Source organism: Cheilinus undulatus, linkage group 7 (genome assembly GCF_018320785.1).
Source record: "Cheilinus undulatus linkage group 7, ASM1832078v1, whole genome shotgun sequence".
Lineage (NCBI taxonomy): Eukaryota > Metazoa > Chordata > Actinopteri > Labriformes > Labridae > Cheilinus > Cheilinus undulatus.
In genome coordinates, this window is record NC_054871.1 from 29,554,396 (window position 1) to 29,576,073 (window position 21,678).

Sequence of the window (21,678 nt, forward strand, 5' to 3'; positions counted from 1 at the left end):
TGTTTTCAGTTATACTATAAGCTATATAAAATCTAAATTCAGACAGTCAGAAAACATTCAAAGAGCAGCCAAAAATTTAGCAAAATTTATGTTACCATTCTACATCATACTGTGGATAGCCTATTTGAAACAGTCCATGGCGTTCTCTAATTAAAAAAAACGTGGTTATTTAAAATACTGCTGAAATATACTGATTGGTGGATAAAGCAGGTGTATTTTTTTCCAAATTCTAGTCAAAATGTCTCTCACCATCTCACCTTTCAGAAGACACAATAAACCAACAAGCTTTGATTAGCATCTTATTTCAAGATTTAAATCCCAAAAAATAAGCCCTGCGTTGCTTGTAATAGGCACTGGTATCGGGGCAAGCTTTGGAAGTTGAGGGAAATTTGACTTTACATCAACCTACAGTGTTGGATGTGATGGCAAAAACTGCCCCCTATAGAGCCTAGCTGTTGTTACTAACTGCTAATTAGCATGGTGTCTTGTCATGTGTAGATGAAAACTGGTGTTGCTGTAGTGTTTTAACTTGTTTCTGCATAGCTTAAATATTCCATGACTTATGTCTAGCTCATAAATTTCTGTAGTTTTGCTGAAATAATCCTGTATTTTTGCTTTCAGTTTGAAGCATGCGCGTAGTTATATATTTTAGCTGCCCCCTATTCGCTTTTCTAACTGCATAAGATGATTATAGTGCTGGGCAATTAATAAAGTTTCAATTATGATTATGATTTTAACTTACTACGATCGTAAAGCAAGATATTCTAACAATCACTATGTAACATGCCGCGATGTCCTCTTTTGGTAATGTGAGGTACAGAGCACATGTACCCTCCCTTTAAGACAAAGTGAGTGCTCACAGTGCTGTGTCGAACACATTTAACATTCAGATTTTTGTTGAACAGTGAATTTAATAGTTCATAAGCAACAATGCAATGCACTGTTCTACGAGAGGACATCTGTCCACTATGCAAGGCTAGCAACTACTACTTTATTTTGGCATTTAATTGGAAATTATAGAATAATGCATTAAAATGACAACTCATAATAGAAGCATGATACTGTAAGTTTGTGGATATCTACCATGACAGTATTTGAAAATTAATTTTAGCTAATTGATACCAATATATACATTTTGATTTCAGCTGATGTAGGTCTGTTGGTCCTGCCTTAAACTCACCTTATTATTCACACAAGTTCAATATTAACAGCTGATATAGCCTCGTATTTACTGAAGGTATATGGGTTGTACATACTGGTATAAATTTTAACTTTTAAAGCTGATATCTGCTGATAAGATAACATGCTGTTGGTATCGTGTCTCCCTATTTATTGTTAAATTTATCATCAGCTGACATGGGGGGTTATGCCTGTGTGTGTTTAGGGCAGGGATCACCAACTAAATTTGCACAAGGGACAAGTTTTTTTTCTTGGCAGACATTGTGGGGGCCGGACTGTTAATTAAACAAATAAGATCTACTGAGATGTTTTAATTTCCTTTGTAATGTTCCTTATTTTTAGGCATTAGCAGTAACTTCAGTCCCTATCACCTATACTGCTGCCAGCCACAAGGGGGTGATTGAGATATTTTAGCCAAATATTTCTAGGACTGTAACTGTAAATTATTTTTGATATCCGAGCAGTGAAATTGGTAGGTTGACACTTTAGCCAGCAGTTCTCATCAAGAATGGACTGATGAGTGTGTGTTTATCATACATCTTACTTACTAATATTGGCTGACAGGTGGATTTTTGTGAAACTGATCAAGCAAATCCAGATAAATGTTTTTATCTCAGACCATTTTGGGGTTCCTTTAGGAATTTTGAAAATGAAAAGACACTGTCAATGCAATAACACATTTTTTTAATTTAATCATCTTCTGGGGCGCCACATGGGAAGCTGTGGGGGGCCTGATCTGACCCCCAGGCCTCCAGTTGCTGATTGCTAGTTTAGGGACTCTAGACTGAGAGCTGATGGACTCACATTGGTTTTCCTTTAGTGAGCAGAATAGACATTAGGATAAAGACACACACACACACAGGCATTAGTGTGCTCAGGGGCACAGCAGTAGCCACAGGGGTTAGAGGGGCTGCGGACAAGGGTGCTGCACAAAAGCAGTTTGAAGTGGGACAGAGAGGGGAGGCAGGGAAGGGGAGATTCTGGCCGGCTAAATCAAAGCAGGATGCAAGGAGGAGAGTTGGGTGGGGGGTGGTCCTGTGAAGGTGTGCCACAAGAACAGAAACGGGAGGGGGAGAGAGAGGGAAGCTGGGACTCCACACAGCCCAAATCCCACATTCAAAGGCATTCTGTGCACATTCCTGCACATCAAGCACACCATACAGTTCTCCAGCAAGAGAGACGTCTGCGTATAACCCCTATGGCCCAGGAAGCGCTGCCAAGAAAGTTAGTCAAAACATCACATAGCACTGCATTATCTCACTGATTGAGCGTGTTTGTGTATGTGTGTGCATGTACATCTGTAGGACAACAAGTGCAGGCAAGGAAATGATGCTGTCACTTGGCAAAGTAGTTGAACAAGGTCCAATTTTTGAAACAGCTCAATGCACAGACATCTGACAACACACTGCATGGATCAATCAAACACATCAAAGTGCCTGCTAGATTTCTCTGGAGAGTGGACTTAGATGTACATATGGAGCATGAAAGGATTGTGACTGTGATAAATTTCCAGAGCTGTAAAATACCACCTGATCTATGCACAGCACCATGCAGTTTTCTGGCACCCAATAAGCTTTAGACGTTATGGATCTATTACCTTAAGTGGCATTCCTGGATCATAGATGAGCACCTCAGCTCCACCCTTAACAACATACCACTACCACTCTTTGCACTTCACTTGAAACAAAGTGCTGTTTGTAGTGTGAATTCCCAAGAGAAACTGTACACAAACGGTGAAAAGACTATTGAAATGCAAACACACACCTGTGGTATTGGGTCTGCAGGAACTGAAACTCCTCCTTGATGCGGTCCAAAGTTTCTGGGTATGTTAGTTTCAGTGACTGGGGTGGTCCCGATGCTGCTGCAGCGGCGGCTGCTGCAGCAGCCACCACTGAGGCAGAGGAACCAGGGGGTGGCTGGAGAGGAGCCTATGAAAACAGAGGAGAGCAACCTTAGGCATTTGACTGAGAAGATTTATAAAATATAGAATCGTTGATGATAGCAGCAGCAATTTGTATAAAATCCTTATGATGGAAGTGGTGATTGTTTTTGTTTGACATGACAAATCCAATCCACTGAACTGCATCTATGCAAAACACTAAACAATGACAACTAAGGAGGCAAGGTTTCATTGTAGCAGTGTTTCAATACATGCACATCTTTATACATGTGTACACACTGTCACCCCCAGCAGAGACAGATGTGAATGCATCAGGCTTGGATGGGAAAAAGGAGAGCTACAAGAGCTTCTGAGCCAAATGAGAGCACACTTTGTCTAATTGCAAGCTTGAGCAGAAGAGAGAAATAAAGAGAGACATAGTGCTTGGAGGGAGAAAAATGGGGGGAAAAAAGGATCCCATCGTGGCTAAAGACCCCTCCCAACCCTGTGCTTAGTCTGCCATCTCTGCAGGGTTCAGAGCAATTAGGAGACTACAACCATAGGGGTAATGCTGCAGGACAGGCAGACAAAAGGGGGCTGAGAGGCAGACTAGCAGGGCGGTGGGGGCTGTCCGTCTGTCAGTCTATACAGCTCTCTGTCAGAATAACAGAGAGCAGGGGCCAACAGGGCAGCCGGTTCACAAGCCTCCCTATGGTCAAGTGTGATGGTGAGGAGAAGTGATAGTAACATGCTGTAATTTTCCTGAAAGAAGGTGCATTCTTTTTCAGCTCTGTTAGTTTATTTTAATCCAGAGTTTTGTTGGAAAAGGTTACTTAAACACTTTTTAGTTTGTAGTCAGCCAGTGATGGGAGATGTACAAGAAAGAATTAGGCATAACCAAGAAAGATCGTTTATTTAATAGAAAGAAAGATATTTTGATTGGATAAAAACATCAATAGCAAAAGCTATTGCTAATAATTCTATAATCATCTCCTCTTTGTTTGACTTAAAGCTTCTGTGAGGAAATGAACATTAATACCTCTACATGATTTAGAAGAACAAACAAGATCATTAAAAAGAAGATTTATTACTTCTATATGTTTGTATTTCAAACCTGTGATCACTGCCACAGGGTAGGTGTCAAATAGTGTGAATGGTTTTAGTTAAAACCACATTTTTTTTTCATGGCAAAGATCCTTGATAAGTTATCCATAAATGCAGGATGAGAACCATTTGGATAAAACTAACTCTTTTACACATTTACATTTCCAAATCGGCAAAGAAGATGCATTGCTTTGTCCACACAGTGGAGCCTAAACCAACACAAATAGAATGTTCCTGACAGGAGCTTTAAAGAACTACTGTAAAATCTGGTGTATAATAATACCTTTTTTCATCTAAAAGCATGGCTACAGCTTATTGATCGGGTCTACATGAGCTGCATTTCCACCTGGTGGTCCAGTTTGAAAGAGTATGGTTAAGTAGGGTTCAGCACAGTAAACCCCCAAACAGTTTGTATTTCCACAGACATCTGTACCCTCACTTGGTGGGAGGACTGTAGAGGGTATGAATGTCGTGTCACAGACAGAGCGAGTCCCTGCAGGTCAGGCCGTGGAGTTGCAGGAAGGAAAAAATGGTGACAGAACTCAGTAGGGAATGAGCAGTAAAAATGTTGAGGTTTTGATAGCAACATCTTGTTAACTGCAGTCAGTACAGATCCTCAGCTGATGGAATATGTTTATAGAAATGTTTGGAGCTGCAACAGCACGTTGATAAAGACATGAGATGAAGCTGAGCTATAACAGAAGCTACAACAAGCATTCAGTTAGTGATAAATATGAGCTAAACTCCCAGTCCATTCTCTTAAAGGAAAATTAAAACCTTTAGCAGATCAACCATATGTAAAAATAATACCTAAGGTGACACAGCATCTAATGACAACAGACTATTTTTTATAGCTGTACATACAGTACTGCAACGCTCGATTAGCACTGTTTTCAGTGTGTTTCAGTGTTTCCATCAATGTCTATCACAGATAAATGAAGTTACCTTTGTTAAATACCGTGATTTCTATTTGGTAAAATACTGAAGCTATTTCCATGAACACTTCATGAAGTAAAAGTTTGACACTATAACAGTTTATATGACAAAATATAAAAGCTGAGAGTTGTACCATGTGATTTCTTGCAAACAGATTCAACAATCACAGAGTGATCTATTGACAGACTGAATCACAAATTATTCCCTCAAATATGGAAAAAAGAACTGATCTTAAGCTTTGTCATTAAAAAACTGACATGAAAACAGTTTCACATCCATCATTGATAAGTGCTTTCAGGCTCTGCTTCATGTACCTGAAATCAGGTGTCAGGAAACCGGATTTGTGATCACATATCAATGTCAACAGTCCAGGAAACAGTACGAATCTCTGTCAAGTTCAGATAGCCCCAATTTAAGTGGATGTTAAGTCACTTCTCCCGTTTTCACCCACTCCCCATAGAGCAGCAGACAGTCATGTTTTGTCACTCAGCCTGGCTATGGAAGGATGCCAAATAAAGTGGGATGGGACGGGTCAGTTATGGGACCATTTCCAACCTTTGATGATGTAAATGCAAATAAAAGCATACCATGCTGTACCAATTGAACTAGGCTGCTCAGTGGAAAGACTTATTGTATACCACTTTAACATACTAAGACATGCAACCTCATTACTGCATGTGTGTGCAGCTTCCTTCATATGCTGAATGCCACGTAACGCAATTGAGAATTCACTCCATTCATAGCAAACAGGTGCTTCACTGCTCAGGACATGCTGGAATACAAGACAACACTGACCAGACTGGTGGGATTTGGCACCACTTTTAACAGCTTTTCTTCCTCATTAATAATAATTGTGCATTTTCAGAAAACAGAAACTTGACTGTTGTTACTGAAGAGTGCCGGTTTGACTGGAAGCACTCAACAGTCAGGACAACAAGGGGGATTTTCCATTAAATTGTGTGGCTTGGCTCTACATGGTTTGACTTGGCACGGCAGCCCAGCGTGGTTTGGAATTTGCTTTTCCACCACAAGCAATCTGTTTGAGGGCGTGTCTGGAGTAGATGACGCAGTGTTTTGAGTCGATTCATTAAGCATTGTTTTGTGCTGTCCAAGAGTAGGCCATTGTTTCTATGTCAACGTTTCTATCAATACTCCAGCAGGAATTTTAAGGTTTGGTGCACAGGTTGCTTCTTTAACACGTCTGTGTTACTGGCTGTGTTATTGAGTTTCACTGGCACACTTGGAGGCAGGGTGGGCCCGTTTGGGCCCAGCTCCAGAGCAGGACCAGTTTGGGCATGGCATAGCCCGGTGCAGCCAGACTAGTGATGGAAAAGTAAATCAGCTTGGTTTGGATCGGCATGGTCAAAAGTCATGGTGGAAAAGCCCCACAAGTGACAGACAGAGGAGGTCTCTGTTACTTGCAGGCTCCTGTCAGCTGATATCATCACCTGTTCAGCTACCATACTGTAGCTAGTAGATGCTCAAACTCCATTCTGCCTAAAGAGGTGGTACTAAAAGAGCAAACAAAACTGCACAGAAACTGGACTGTTGGCTATGCTGAACAAAATGGACATGCTTGAGGATGGTTTGAACCCCTTTAACCCTGGGCAATCCCAAAAAAACATTGCAGTTTATATTCCAAATTAACAGTAATCCAAAAATAAAGCTCTGCTTTCACATTACTGCTTTAAATTCTTGACAGAAGTGTGAAATAAGTGCAGAATTTTTTTTCCCCTATTAGCCAGTTTCTTCTTTAAGGGATTATAACTGTTCTCTTATTGGTTCTGAAATGATAATGCTGATAAAGACAACACCAAAACAGCTCTAAAACCACTTCTTTAGCTTTCCTGCTCAAAAAAAAAAAAAAACTATGCATAAAGCATGTGAGTAGCGTGACTGACAGAAGCAATCATTAATGTTGATAATAAAAATATCTTGATAGCTTGCCAGTTAACAATGTCTGTCACACATAAATAAAGCTTAATAAACAACATCATCTCAACATCACTTAATGTCAACTTCAAAAAGAATTCCAGCAAGATAGGCTTCAAAATAAGACTTTACATTTTGGCAATGCAAGAGCGGAGATTGCTAACTCTATATGAGTCCAGACATGTGTAGCAGAGACATACATTCCTACATGTGCGTCAATACGTGAGCATGAGATGATTCCAGTGGGAGAGAGCTCTTAAAGCTATAACAGCAGGTGGAACATTATCAAAAGAGGAACAGTGAGGAAAGGAGGATGTGGAGAGAAAGAACAGACAGCGAGAGGTCTGAATAGAAGGAACATGTTAACGAGAGAAAGATGTGATGGAGGGAAATTAGAGCAATAGTATGGTGAGACATGCAAGTGAGGAAGTTGAAAATAACATGGGAAGAGGAGGAGAACAGTTGGTAATAGATTTGAAAGGAGGAGGAAAAAGAGAAAATAGGTGGAAAAGACGGAAAGGGAACAAAGGAGAGGAGAAGAAAGGGATGGAAAAGAAGAAGAAGATAGGAGAGGGGCTGTGGCCTCATTGTTCCTCTTTCTAACAAGCTGCTCTCAATCTGTCCGCCAGATCCCCTCCTAGAGCCCAGACAGACACACACCCCTTTCCCTCAAAAAAACCCAACTTTAACACACACACAGTCTCACTAAATGCACACACGTAGTTAGTACATGCAGACAAAGACCCATGATTAAACGCACACGCACATGCAGTCTCCTCTGCTCTTTCACAGGACACACACACAGCAATTACTCTTCACAGGGGAAAAAAGAGCACCAAGGCCATTTTAAAGAGGATGGAAGGAGAGGATTCTCTCTGGTTTCTTATCATATCTTTCCCTTCTCCTTTTTTTAGGTTCCATTTTTGTTATGTCTCTAGAGAACAGGTGAGAGGAGGAACATCTTCCTCAGAAATGGGTGTAGGAATATGGCCAGAGAGAAGAAGAGGAAGAAATCACTTCTTTAGAGGTAGAGGAAAGCACCATGTTGTCTTCTGCTCAGCCACTCAGACCCTTACGCACAGCTCCAGTCTGCTGCTTTGGATTGTTGCTATGATGATTAACACCAGACCAGACTGGACACCGATTCTGTCTGAAACACAAAGCAGAATTCCTATCCCAAAACACATAACCTGCGTCCTCCTTTGAACCAAAGCTATGTGCCTATCCAAAAGCCGCGTCCTGGCAAACAGCTGAGCTGGCTTTAAAGTGAGAAGTCAGGTAACCGAGCTGCCCCGGTGACCTCTGGGAATAGATCTAGGCTGTGAGACTCACCTTGTAATCCTACAACACACAGTTATTCCCTGCCGCGTGGGTCGTGTCCTAACTGGAGAGCAAACAAGGGGCACGCTGCCTCCCCCCTGACAAGAGCTCATGTAGTCTCAAACCACTGTTACACAATTAAAGGCTGGATCTTACAAACGTGATGTTTGGCTCAAGGTTATGGTTTTTATTTTTATTTGGCTTGTAGCTCTCAATTTAAGTTTAGTTTTAATTAGTTTCTACTGCTAGTTTGTTGGCCCAGCCAAAAAGGGGCCCATGGAGGTCAGCAAAATCATGGTCCATTGTTTAGTTAACATGTGATAATTGTATTTTTTTACCTGAATAATGACCACTCTTATTGAAGTAACAAAATTCTTCATCAATATTTTTTGACTGTATGCCCTTGTGGCCTTCTAAAAAATGTACACCCCTTTCCTTAAAAATAGAATAAAAATGTGTAATAAGTGGCAAAGATGGGTTAGCAGAGGCAAAAATAGGCAGGAATAATAGTGGAAAGAGTTTGAAAAGTTGCAAAGTGGCTTGAAAGTGGAAAAAAATGGGTTAACAGGCAAATAATTGGCATGACAAATAAGTGGTGGAAAGGCTTTAGAAAGTAGCAAAATTCGGTTTAAAGAGGCAAAAACAGGCAGAAAAGTGGTGGGAAGACTTTAGAAATTGGCAAACTGGCTTGTAGGTGGAAAAAATGGTGGTGAACTGGGATTGAGACGAGGCAAGCATGGGTCAAAAGTGGCTAAATGTGTTTATGATAGCATAAATGTGTGTGAAAAATAATGTAAAGGGCCTAAAAAAGAGGGTAAAAAGGGGGCAAAAATGGGTTGATAGTGCTGGGAAGAGTTTAAAAGAGGCAAAATGGCTTAAAAGTAGCAAAAATAAGTAAACAGTGGCAGAGATAGGCTAAAAAATAGTGGAAAGAGTTAAAAAAGTTACAAAATGGCTTAAGAGTGGTAAAATGGGTTCACAGGGGCAAAAAGAGGCAGAAAAGGCCATGGAAAGTGTCTACAAAGCTGCAAAATGGCTTACAAGTGGCAAAATGGGCAAAAAGAGCTTAAAAGTGGAACAAATATATAATTTCAACTTTAGATCACAACAATAGCTTGACACTTTTCAGCTTCAAAATAAAGTAACTGTTAGCCAGGGCACATGCTAGCACTAATGCTACTGATCCTACACACATAGACCGATACTATCAATAAATTAGAAACCACAATCACAGTGGGCCTGGAGGAGGCCATTCTCTGGGATTGTCACGGGCTCAGCCAAATCTGTGGGCAGGCCTGTTTTTGTCAGAGGTGGATCCAAAAGGGCCAGAAAAAGTACATCATACATTTTTACTAAAAAATAAACACATACTAAAATTTGATCTAATCAAATGTGACACTTGAATACAACTCAAGACTCAAAGTTACCACTGTGAGAGGTCATGACCAATCAAAGTGGACCATTTTATACTCCCCAGGCTTTGGTCAGTCAGTATTCTTGTGTCAAAGACTAAAGCTAAGGATGTTTTGTTCCACATTTTTTTATTTTGTAAGCTTAGCAAGCATACAATACAGTTATAGTTATTCTTGTGAAGCTCTCATTTAACTTTCAGTTAATCAAAATGATTTTAGTTATTTCATTAGTTTTAGTTAACTATAATAACCTTGGTTTGGCTCTGTAATACGAAGAAAGGTTTGCCTTAGGCTAAACTGCACTGGAAAGAAAAGCTTCTATCTGATATGACTGGAGATCATCTGATTACTCAACTGTTTAAATAAACTGGTGGGGAGGCCCCAAACAGCCTGCTGTGGTAACCTGCGCCGCCATGATCCGTTCTGTTCCAGACAACCAGCTGAGAAAGCCATAGGCTAAAGTTAGACGTTTAAAGCCACCTATTACACAAGCTCAATGAGAAAAGCCCTGGAGTGACCCCGTCACATCAGATGTATAGGAGTGCACACACACTAATCTCGCTCTCCACTAATCTGGCCCTGGAAGGTCTAAGTCAATTGCAATGATTAAATGAGGACCTGGTGATGAGGGGATGAGAGTGAGGGCGTGAACAGGTTATCTTTGGGAACAGAACTGATTTAAATCAGACCGCACATCTCTTTAGTGGGATAGGAAAGGACGCAATCCATTAAGGCCATTGTTTGAGACAGGATAAAACACATGAACAACAGTCATACAACTGTGCTAGGAGATCAGATACATGACAGATAAGGGTTTCTGCTCTGCACATGCCAAGGTCATATGCAACACAACATACAAAGACAAATAAACAGACAAGTGTATGCACATTAAAAATTCCTGCAGAACAGTGTCAGTGCAAACATTCAACTTTGGCATGACGGGACCATTAATGCTGTGACATTCCCTGAATGAAATCATTCCGGTTTTCATTTGAATTACCTCTAATTACACCGCAAGCAACAAACCACGATGACCTCACATCCTCGCTCTAACCCCCCACCCTCAGACTACACACCCACATGAGCCCACTACAAACACTAAATGGATACAGTTTCCCTCAAATATTTACAAGCACACATGCACTATATTGTGTCTGCACACGACTGTAGCGGCTGCGTCAATATAAATGGAAGCCCACAAGATGTGTCTCAATCCTCAGAGGCCACAGTGACCCACAATGATACACAATCTGCTAATGGATCTGAAAGAGGGCCATCGGTGTTAGACAAGGTTGTGTGACCATAAGAATTTGTGGTCCACTTATGGGAACACTTCTCTTGTGTCTTTTTGGTACGGCTTCAGGGAATGACAAGAGGAATGGTTTTCTCCTGGATGACCTCTTAAGACTCTCCTTCCTCTTGTCCCACGTTTCATCAAAAATAAAGATTTAACCAAAGTCATTCTAGTTGTTTACCATTCCCAGGTTGTTGTGAAATGGCTGTGTTCAGTTTGTTTGAGAGAAGATCATAGTTTGGTTAAAATAATCAGTCAGTGTTGGGTTTCTGTTTTACACAAGATGCAAACAGTGGTTGCATGGGTGGAAGTCCAGTATTACACCAATCAAACCATCCCCTGCTGCATACATGGACTTCTGCCTTATTTTTTTGCAACAGAATTTGTCATCCCAATGTCTGATGGTGAGGGAGTCTGCTCTGGGCATCTATTATTGTATTGACTATGAGTCTGATTCCAATCAGAGCTTCTCATACAGTTGCTCAGGATTACCCACCTTGGGTTTATATATTCAATGTAGAGGGGCCTTGAGAAAACAGGGAATGACAACTGTTTAACTTCTACTACCTTTGTATAAATTGTGGTCTGCAAAGCTTGAACAATGATTTTGGCTAATCCAAGATTTTGACACAAAACAAGCCCAGGTTCATTGTAAAAATCTGCCGTATTAAAGAACAAAACAAAATGAGGTCAGTAGAGTAGGCACCATAGATTCAACCATATGTCCAGTCTTTCTTCAGCTGTCATATCAATAAAGGCTACATATCAATCGTCTATATGCCAGCCGCTAAGGCAAATGCTCACAGACGCTATGTAGCTTTAAGCTAAATGCTAACAATAGCAACCTAGCATGCTTTACAATGACGATGGTCTTGAATTTTGTGTATCCTTGCATCCTTCACTCCTACAGCTTCCCTGCATCATAGCTCCTCCCAGTGAGGAAAAAGGATAATTTACCAAATGTGGGGTCATCTGAATGGTTCTTTTAGCTTATGAAGGTTCCTACCTGTGCGAAATGACCGAGAAGTATTTTAGTGTCGGCCATGATAAGGGCTGTTCAAATTCTCCAAATGATAAGGAGCTTCATTGTTTCCCTTATTATCTCCTTTAGAATATGGAAGCACTGGTCCACCCTTCACAAAAACAGAGGAGAAAGGATGACCCACAATTCTTTGTGTCAACTTTATTTAAAATGACGCACACATTGGCTGCTCATCAAAATGTGCAATCAATATGACTTTCACATTACTGGCAATAAATTTAACAAATTTCATTGTCAAACTTATGATATATTACAGACATGACAACTAAATCATCCCATATATGGTAAGTGTTTCAACTTATTTTCATTGTCCCTTTTTATCCAAACATTCAACCTATCAGTCAGCACTTCAACTACTATTTTGAAACTTTAAAGTATATGTGGTGAAAGTTGATAAATCACAACCATTTCAAAGTGGGATTTTTGATGTTTGGATGATGCTAAAATCAGCATACTGCTGTATAATGATCATTGTGTTTCTCATCATAATTATAAAAGTAAGACCTAGAAAATTTGTAACCATTGAAGTTTTTTTTATTTTCCATTGACAGTGCTTCTCACTGAGCTGAAAGAAAGAATCAAAGTAGACAATAATAAACAGAAACAAAAGCGAATTCAAGGTGGACTTGATTGGTTGATAATAAAATGATTTTATCAATACCATGGCAAAATATTTTATTCATCTATTCATACTGACTGGTTTTCATGTTTCATTTGTTAAAATTAACATGGAGAATGTGCTGAGTGATGGATTTGTAGTCCTAGGAACATAAGAATGTAGTTCAAGGAACAACTCGTTAAAATAGGAGTTCAAAAACCTTTGAAACTTAAGCCATTAAATGTTCTGAACAAGAAGAGAGCATTCATTTACATACAGCCTAAGTTCATTATCTGTGGTATTGCTTTGATTGTTAAATTTAATCATATAATCTGCCATTGAATTTTCTACATGTATGTAGAGATCTGTGTTATTAAGCATAATAACAGACTTTATATTTCACTTGCATTATTGCAATCTGTACAATAATCCACCACAGTTTCCTGTGATTTCATGGAACAATAAACAATCTGCTGCTTCATGTGATGACACAACTCTTCGAGATTAAATTATTTGCTATAAAGTTGTAAAGAGTATCAATACATTTTTCCTCACTGCATGTTAAACTGATATTTGGAGCAGACCAGGGCTGTGAGAATAAACTGCAAATAATTAGATACCATGCCTCCAGACCAATCATGTCTCATCTTTGTTAAAAGACTTCCACAGAGGAAACAGTGGTGTATCTTTGCTCTGAGCTCCTCCGGAAGCCTCCTCAATTCTCGCCTACTCCAGGTGCATTTAAGAAATTGGAAGATCCTTCATCATGGCGGAGGGAGGACAATTTCTAGATCAGTCAAGGAGAGAGGATGCGCAGAGTAATGAAATGGAAGAGGTCAAAATGCTTAGCCTTCTTGGCTTGCATTGGCAACTTAGTGATAGAAAATGCCGAAGTAGGGGGCACATGGTCTAATGGTTAAGGTGCGCCCCATGTACACAGTCCAGCCAGTGGCTCCTTTCCTACATGTCTCGTCCCCACTCTCTTATCCCTGTTTCCAACTCTATCCACTGTCCTCCTCTATGAATAAAGGCAAAACTGGCCCAAAAATATATATCTTTAAAAGATGCAGAGAAAGCTAGCTATAACATGTTTAGATGAACATGCATTTTGTTAGGAACTTCTGAATACGAACTTTTTTGATGGAGTCAACATGAATATCTGCAGAAGAAATTCTGGTAATCTGTAACTGAGGCACTTCAGAAGAGACAATGAGCCTTTTTAATGTGATGAAGAAAGTCTGGATTACAAAAGTTGATAGATTTCATCTTCTGGGAATGATCGATATCCAAACAAAATAATCAGCTGATTCATGTCGTTGATGTTGAAAAATGTTGCAGTTTAAGTACAAATCTGTCTGCTGACAGCAGTCAGGGTATCACCGGAGTTACTGGGTTTATCATCTTGGCATTTAAAGGCCTAAAAAAATGTCATTGTAAACCATCACACAGATGACAAGATATTTCTGTAACAACTGTTTTTGCTGACTCATAGCCATCTCCTGAGCCATGCCACTAACACGACTAAACAATTCAATTTCCACATGCTTCAAATACAGTTTTCTATTTGTTTAATCCTGACTCAAACTCTGTCTCCTTGAGCTGGGAAGATGCTGTGCTGCCGCCTCCCTTCATACAGCTCGGCCCATTAGTCAGGCCACTAATTATACTGCTTACCCACACAGTCGATCATCAGAGTAAACACCCACCGAGCTCCCTCTCTTTTTCCCTCTCTCATCTGACTACCACCAAGGACGCAGTGACAGTAGGTCTGACCCAGAATAGAAATCCCGAATGTGTATGTCTGTAGATCCACCCACACACGTCTAAAACACACCTTCCCATCTCTGAGGACCATGAAACATGTCAATACACCGTCCTTTTTCACAGCCGTTTGAAGTCAAAGCTTCTTATGTCAAATTATTCAAACATGGCTGTCAACATTCAGCAATGATTTGCATTGTTAAAGCAGCTGAGGTGGGAAAGGAAGGATACAGGTTCAACCCCCCCCACTGTACATCAAGTGGCTATCTGCTCGGCTCCGCGCTGGAGCAATGTGCTGCTAATCTTTCAATGATTCCTGCACTTAGACGGGAGGGGCTGCCAGGCACCTGTTTCATTAGCACCACACATCTTTCTTCCTCGGTTTTCACCCCCCTTCCCGACCCCCTCCACCTCCTCATTCCTCTCTCCTTCCTCCCGCAAGCCTCGTTATTCAAATTTCCCTGCTGTCAGCCCACATTAGCGAAGCGCCACAGTTTGCCTGTCAGCTGGCTTAATTGCTGGAGGTGCCTTCTTTTATTAGGTAACCCCCTCCGCTCGTTTGTTCTTTCCTCCGAGACACAGCTCCACAACAGCTTGTGTAAACCTGCAATCCCCTCAGCTTCTTTTCCTTCATTTTCTGCTGCCTTTTCCTACACCTCTCTCTCCATCTAATCGGTGGCTGAGAAAAGCGGGCGAGCTCCTGATCGATAGCCACACTCTCACCACTGGACAGCAGTGGTGATAAAGAGCTAAAAGCATGCTAGGACTGGGGAAGAGGAGGTTTGCTTTATACTAGCTCTGAGGACAGATGGGAGAAGGATCCCAGTCACTTGTTCCGAGTATCCTCCCCATTAAGGTCTTCTCCAGTTTGTCCTGATCAATCATCACTGACCAAGGATTCACTTGGAAACACCAGCTCTTAAAGAGGGGTTGAAAGAGGAGATATGAGACATACTGAATCAGAATTAGGTCAAGGTCACAGTCTGCAGCATTTCAACAGTTTTTGCCATTCCATGATTCATTGCATTTCCGGATTCTGTCATAAGGCTTGTTGACTGTTCACCTTTCAACCTCAGTTATAACTGTAATGTTCAGATTGGACACTAGTCATGCAGCTTATTTTTATGTCTACAAATCCTGTTTCTTTAAATCAATAAAGGATGGTACTTCAAGAACTATTCATCATACAACACTGTGTTTATCATAGCTATGGTTCTTACCGTCAACTTAAGTACTGACAGACATACATCCATACATTTCATTTTACTGTTTGACAGAGATAACAGGCGAGTTAAATACTTTCTCCATATTTCAACTCATTTTCTTGGGATAAAATATATTTTTAAATTTTTTCATAATGTGGAAATATTACAAGATCTTTGGAGAACTTGTTGAAATGTATGTGCTATCACAGGTACATGGGTGTAAAATGCATTTTTTACATATTTGATCCATTCAAGATATAGAGTGCAACATTTTTCATTAAATAAATATGCATTGTTTTTTAAATTTGGGTGGTGATTTGATATTTAAGAGACTGTGGCAAGATCAGCTGAGAACAACTGCTCTGAAGCATTTTCTTAAACAATTAAAATGCCTAGATTTCCATGGAATTGGTGCATAAACCTTAAGAACAAATTTTTGTGCATTTTGGCAAACCTGCAGATGTATTTTCCAACTCTACCCACTGTCCTTCTCTTTGAATTAAGGCAGAAAAAATTAAAATGGATCTTTAAAAAGCAAAACACTCCAGCTGAGAGAGGTCCATTCATTCTGCTCTAAACTGCACAAATCTAATCAGACATTTTGACAATATAGCAGCTTTTTTTTCATCTGCCAATACTGATTATCAACTTTTTGATCTATTATCTGCCCCTGCCAATGCTGAAACTCATATACATCCCTACTCCTGGGCAGTAATCAAACCAGCAGTTTCAATTTCTCAAAAACAAGTCTAAGAAAACGCTGTGATTACTTCCTTCATAAATTATGACATTTGCAAAATAGATCAAAATTACAGCCTTAAGAAAAAATCCTGAACCAGGGTTAGTCATCAATGACTCTGAATTGGCAAAAACTTCACCCAGCACAGGGCATTGTTCAGATTTAAATGGTTGAACTATCTTATTGAAACCTCTTGACAGATTGTTTTGTTGTTGCCATCTTTGATCACGCTCTGATCATTGTATAAACTAAAAAATTTATGGTCATCGAACAAGAGAAACATTCTTAAAGCTTCAGTTTGTGATATTGTTACCCTTAAAGGATCACATATGTGTATTACATTGGCCATTTCATGCCAAACAAATTGATTGTGATTCTAATCCACAGTGTTACTCTGCTTTGATTTTACATCCCCATCTTCATTTTGGTTATAGCCTTGTATGTTTCTGTGGCAGATTAGAAAGAACACTAAGGATTTAAGACAGCCAGCTCCGCCTGCCATGTCCTGTTCACTTCTCAGCCTGTCTGCTTTATTTTGGCAAAATCCCAAAATCATCTGGGCACATTTATGAGCCTGAAGCATTGTGAAGAACACGTCTGTGTCATGTTTATGTTCTGTTAACACCAGAGTCTCATTACATCAGTGAACACCATAAGATGTTAGATGCTCTGGTTAGAAAAAGGTCATGTGCTGCATTTAGTCAGTTTATTAATTAAATGTGTGCGATCTACAATTATGTATAGCCTACCTGAAGTATCGTCATTGCAATTTGCACAACAGAAACAATTCCTTATATTTGTCTGTCTGGGATTCGGAAGAAACCCTGTTGTAGAAAGTAAGGGTTCAATATTTAGTACTTTTTTGATACCATATGTGTTAAAATGATATGATGACTGTCTTTTTACTGAAACGCAGGTTACCAAAACTAACAAAAATTACATTAGAGAGGCAATCTCAGTCTACTTTTCAATTTTAACAGTGCACATGAGTTGACCTGCCATTTTTGATCATTGAACAAGAAATTACCTGGAATAGGGAACCTATGGCTTCCTTTTGTTGCTATTTTGACACCATAGAGTTTGCTTTTACCAGTATCATATCAAAGTTTTAAAATTCTGCAATTGTGGTGGCCTTAGTAAGAAGCAATCATCCCACTGAAAGGAAATCAAATGAATAAATTCATTCTTAATTTTGTTTTAAATAACTACACATTCATGAAAATAAGGGCACCGCTTTATGAGGGTCAATCCTTCACAGCAGACAAGTGTCCAGTAATAACAGGTTACTGCCAGCCCAGCATTTCACAGATTAAGTTTGCTTGCCAGGTTGAGTGGTCCTTCACTGGTAGGTGCAAACAAGAGCCGACAAGGCCGGTCACTTTCTGAGGTATGGGTGTCTCTCATGGTCCTGTTGAGATCTGCGGGGAGTTGAAATAAACCAGTGCTGGCCTAAACATTCCACCCAGACCCGCCGCAGTCTGCTCCTCTCGCCCTGGGACGCCTGCCCATACATTAAGATGTGGTTTGGAGCTCTCACAGGAATACAGCGAGGAGAGGCTAGATGAGAGGGATTGGTTTTACAGTGCAAACCACAGAGCCACATTCTGCCTCCTGCCCTGCCTTCCTGCAGTCAACTCTGCTACATCCACACAGCTGTTGGTGTGAGCCTGTGATGTTTGTGTGTGCACTGTATGTTTGGTTATGGGGGATTCACAAGATCTGTTTAAAAGAAAGATAATAAAGTCACAGCGCAAACAAATTAAAACAATATCTTTTGGGTTCCTTTCTTGCATGACAGAAGGAGAATTAATTAAGATTGTATACACACATTTGCATGAAGTCATACTTCACAGTGTGCTTAATCTGGTTTCAATGCGTCGGACATGAATGTGAAAACACAGTCAGGGGTGGGGTGCAGGGTGACATGGCTGAGGGATGTAGATGAGGGTTAGGCAAATGAGCAGGTCTTAATTGATACTTCACACAGCTGGAGGACCAGTGTTTATGTATTTCAGCTGGCTCAAAAGCTCTTCACCTAACTCGACTAAAACAAATTAACGCTACACTACATGAAAATCACTCCTAACACTTTTCATACAAAGACACAACTGAAAAAAACAAACAATTTATCAGTGTCTTTACAGGCATGTTATTAGTATTATTAAGCCATTCTTGAAAAGAGGCAGCTCATGTTTTCAAGCCAGGAAATCAGGGAGTCATGAGAATGAATTATGACTGAAAAAGAACTTAAAACAAAAGCAGATTTTTTAATGAATGGGCACTTGAGAAGGGCACACCACTGAGTGCAGGTGTCAACAAGCCAAGTTGATTCACCCCCCTCTCTCACTCTCTCCTTCTCTCTCCCTTGTGAGTAAGGGACAAACAAACACGCACTTCATCATCTGGGTCAACTCCACAATGGTATGGAAATAGAAGGAGACTCCATGTTTCTGAACCGGTGGTGGCCACCAAGGACACGAGATTCACTCACACAAATATACTCAGCAAAGTTGGTGCTGATTCAAGGAGGATTTTGTCACTTTAAAGCCAATATGTCTGACCTTCATAACACATTGATTACACTAGGTTGTTAAATATAGAAAACAAGCCTTTCTGTTATCATATTTCCCCACAAAGGAGTCCCCGGAAATGCGAAGTAAGGATTCCAATCACTATTGATTCACACTTTGTTGTGCATTTAAAATGAGCAGTCGTTTGTAGAAGAAACGTATTGAATAAAGGTTGAAAACACGAGACAATAACCTCGCGTGCTGACTGTTACATAGCAACGTAGCCTACTCACCGGTGGTCGGTTTTGAGGAAACATTGTAGCCGCCGACTTGTGAGTCTCCGAGAGCGTTTTTTGTCCTTCTTCTTTCTCCCTTTTGGGGCGGAAAGCTTCGTCGAGAAATACGAGCAGCCGATGTACTATTGTTGGTCTCAGAGAGGCATTTGGCCCGCTTTCAAAGGTAATGGCAAAGCTAGTCTCGGCTCACTCATTCCTTGCTTCAAGTCTCCTTTGTTCTGGGTGATATCTCCAGCCCCAAACCGCACCGCGCTCGACGCGTAGTAGGGACGGGGAGAGGAGAGGAGAAACACCCGGTATACGACGGAGGGGAGCTTTCTTTTTTCCCAAGTCCTCAACTTCGCGCTTCCAGCTATAACAAATGGTTCCCCTATTCGATATTTCTCCGCCGTGTGTAGCAAAAAAATGCCGGAGAGAGACGGGGAAATGTGGTTAGCTTGTGGCTTCGGAGACGGACACACCGCCGGCACATTCAATGCAGCCGCAGCCTCTTTTGTCTCGCTCGTTGGCCTGCACTCTTTTCACACAACACTCCCAGTCCCTCTCTTCTCTCACTCCCCCCTTCTCTGAATCTCAATGGGACATAACATATGAGGAGCTTTCTTCAAGGAGGGGGGAGAGCAAACGACAAGGTTTACCTCTCCCTCCCCCACTCGTTGTTTTAATAACCAAAATGTTAATTTTCCTGAAAATAAATCCAATTTAGCCTTCAAAGTTCTGAAATCAGACAATGCTCTTCTTCAAATAGCCTCATGATATTTGCAAAGAAACCTTCCCTCCTCATGTTATTGTTGCATTGTAATTTGCTTCATCCTCATATAGCCATGTAATTGAAAAAAATATCCACACAATTACAACATTTTAATTTCATAAAAGTGCAGAATTTTCTTGAGAAACAGAGGTTCTGAGGAAGTGTTCAGTGATTGAATGAAATCTCCACGTGGGGCTCGTCTTCAGCACAGTAAACACTGGTAAAATCAGCCAATGAGCGTCGAGGTTACCCCACGTGGGGGCTGCTGACCGTTTCCTGATTGGAGAGAAAGGTAGTACAATGCTCAGCATGTCAATCAAGCGGGCTACAACTGCTCTGCGAGGTTAACCCTTTCCTAGGTTTAGGGGGAGTGATTGAGAAGGCAAAGAGATGTGTGGGGGCTGTATCAAGATTCGGTGGTTTTCCTTTTTTCTCCCACAAACCTTCAATGCAATGAAAAATCCTACATTACCCCCTTTCGTCCTTGCTGATTTGCTCTGACTTCTGTAACCCTGTTTATTTCTACAAATCAAAAATTAATCATGGCCACAGGGAACATGAAAAAGACCAAAAAGATCTTAATGAGTGACAAAGATATCCACATAAAAACAATGCATATGATGCTGCAATGCTTGCGTGATGTTTGTTTACACACTTGCATTGTTGTTACCAGTGGAAAAGGAGAATTACAGTAGAGACTGAGGCAGAGATGGTGGAAAAATTGGTATTCTGGTGGCAAGACCCCTTTGGCGGGGCTCATAATTAGAGAGAGAGATATTGAAAAAGCAATTTCTGACAGTGGAAATCACAACCTGCCAGAGGTGGAGTTGGAAAATATAGATGGGTGTGTGAGGGTATATGTGTGTGTGAGAAAGAAGAGAGAGGAAAGGCAGAAGGGGGAGGGAGGGGAGGAGGAGGAAGAGAATAAAGGATGAAGGACAGCAGGGGGGATGCTGAGAAAGACGAGCCAGTAGGAGGGTTAGAGATTGAACGAGAGGGAGAGTGCACACGGGTGATGGAAAAAAAAAAGGGTATGTGTGTGCCTTGTGCATGGAAGGATTGTGTGTGCGCTGAGCAGACAAGTGAGGGAATGAAAAAGAGAGAAGGGTGAGGGGAGCAAGTGGGCAGAGTGGCGAAGGAAAGAAAGGAGGAGAGAGAGAGAGAGAAAGAAAGATTTTATTGCCATTTTTTCCCATGAATTTTAATGCACGGCACTGGTCTCCCTCCCGGATTCTGGGATCACATTTATTAGAAAAAAAAAAATCAGGAGGAATGCAGTGCTTTGCAGTCTGCTGCTGCACAGGGGAGATGTTTCATGTGTGTGTAAGTGTGTGCATGCATAGATGTTTGTTAAGGAAGGGGGTGCACAGGATGTATTAGACTTCATTGCTGGGGGGAGGCATCATAATATAGATGATAGAAATGATAAGTGAAGGACACACATTATTACTATTGGCAGGTCAGATGAAGGAGTGGTGTACTAGGTGGGTGTGTTTGTGCGTCTGTGTGTGTTGGCTGGGCTCCAGTGATTAAATACACATAGCCCACAGTGCCCTTGTCTCCTCCACAGAGACTGTGAGTAGCAGGACATCAAAGTGGGCCCACAATGGCCTGGGAACACAATGGTCGTAATGCTACAGGAGCTTTTGGTTTTAGTGTGGCTGTGTGAGGTTTTAAAGAGACAATTGTATCACACATGTATGCTGAGTATGACTAAAAA

General features: G+C 40.8%; 1 protein-coding gene across 3 annotated transcripts in view; it reads right to left on the reverse strand.

Annotated features, from left to right (window-relative positions):
* tle2a (TLE family member 2, transcriptional corepressor a) overlaps positions 1-19,758 on the reverse strand; it is a 63,355-nt gene extending 43,597 nt beyond the window's left edge. For all 3 annotated transcript variants that reach the window (XM_041791145.1, XM_041791144.1, XM_041791143.1), the window contains exons 1-2: positions 19,205-19,758; positions 2,944-3,107 (exon numbers count right to left, since the gene is read on the reverse strand). In XM_041791145.1, coding sequence (XP_041647079.1) covers positions 2,944-3,107; positions 19,205-19,228 — 188 coding nt within the window. In that variant the 5' untranslated portion in view covers positions 19,229-19,758. The remainder of the gene's footprint in view (positions 1-2,943; positions 3,108-19,204) is intronic.
* Between the last annotated feature and the right edge of the window lie 1,920 nt (positions 19,759-21,678).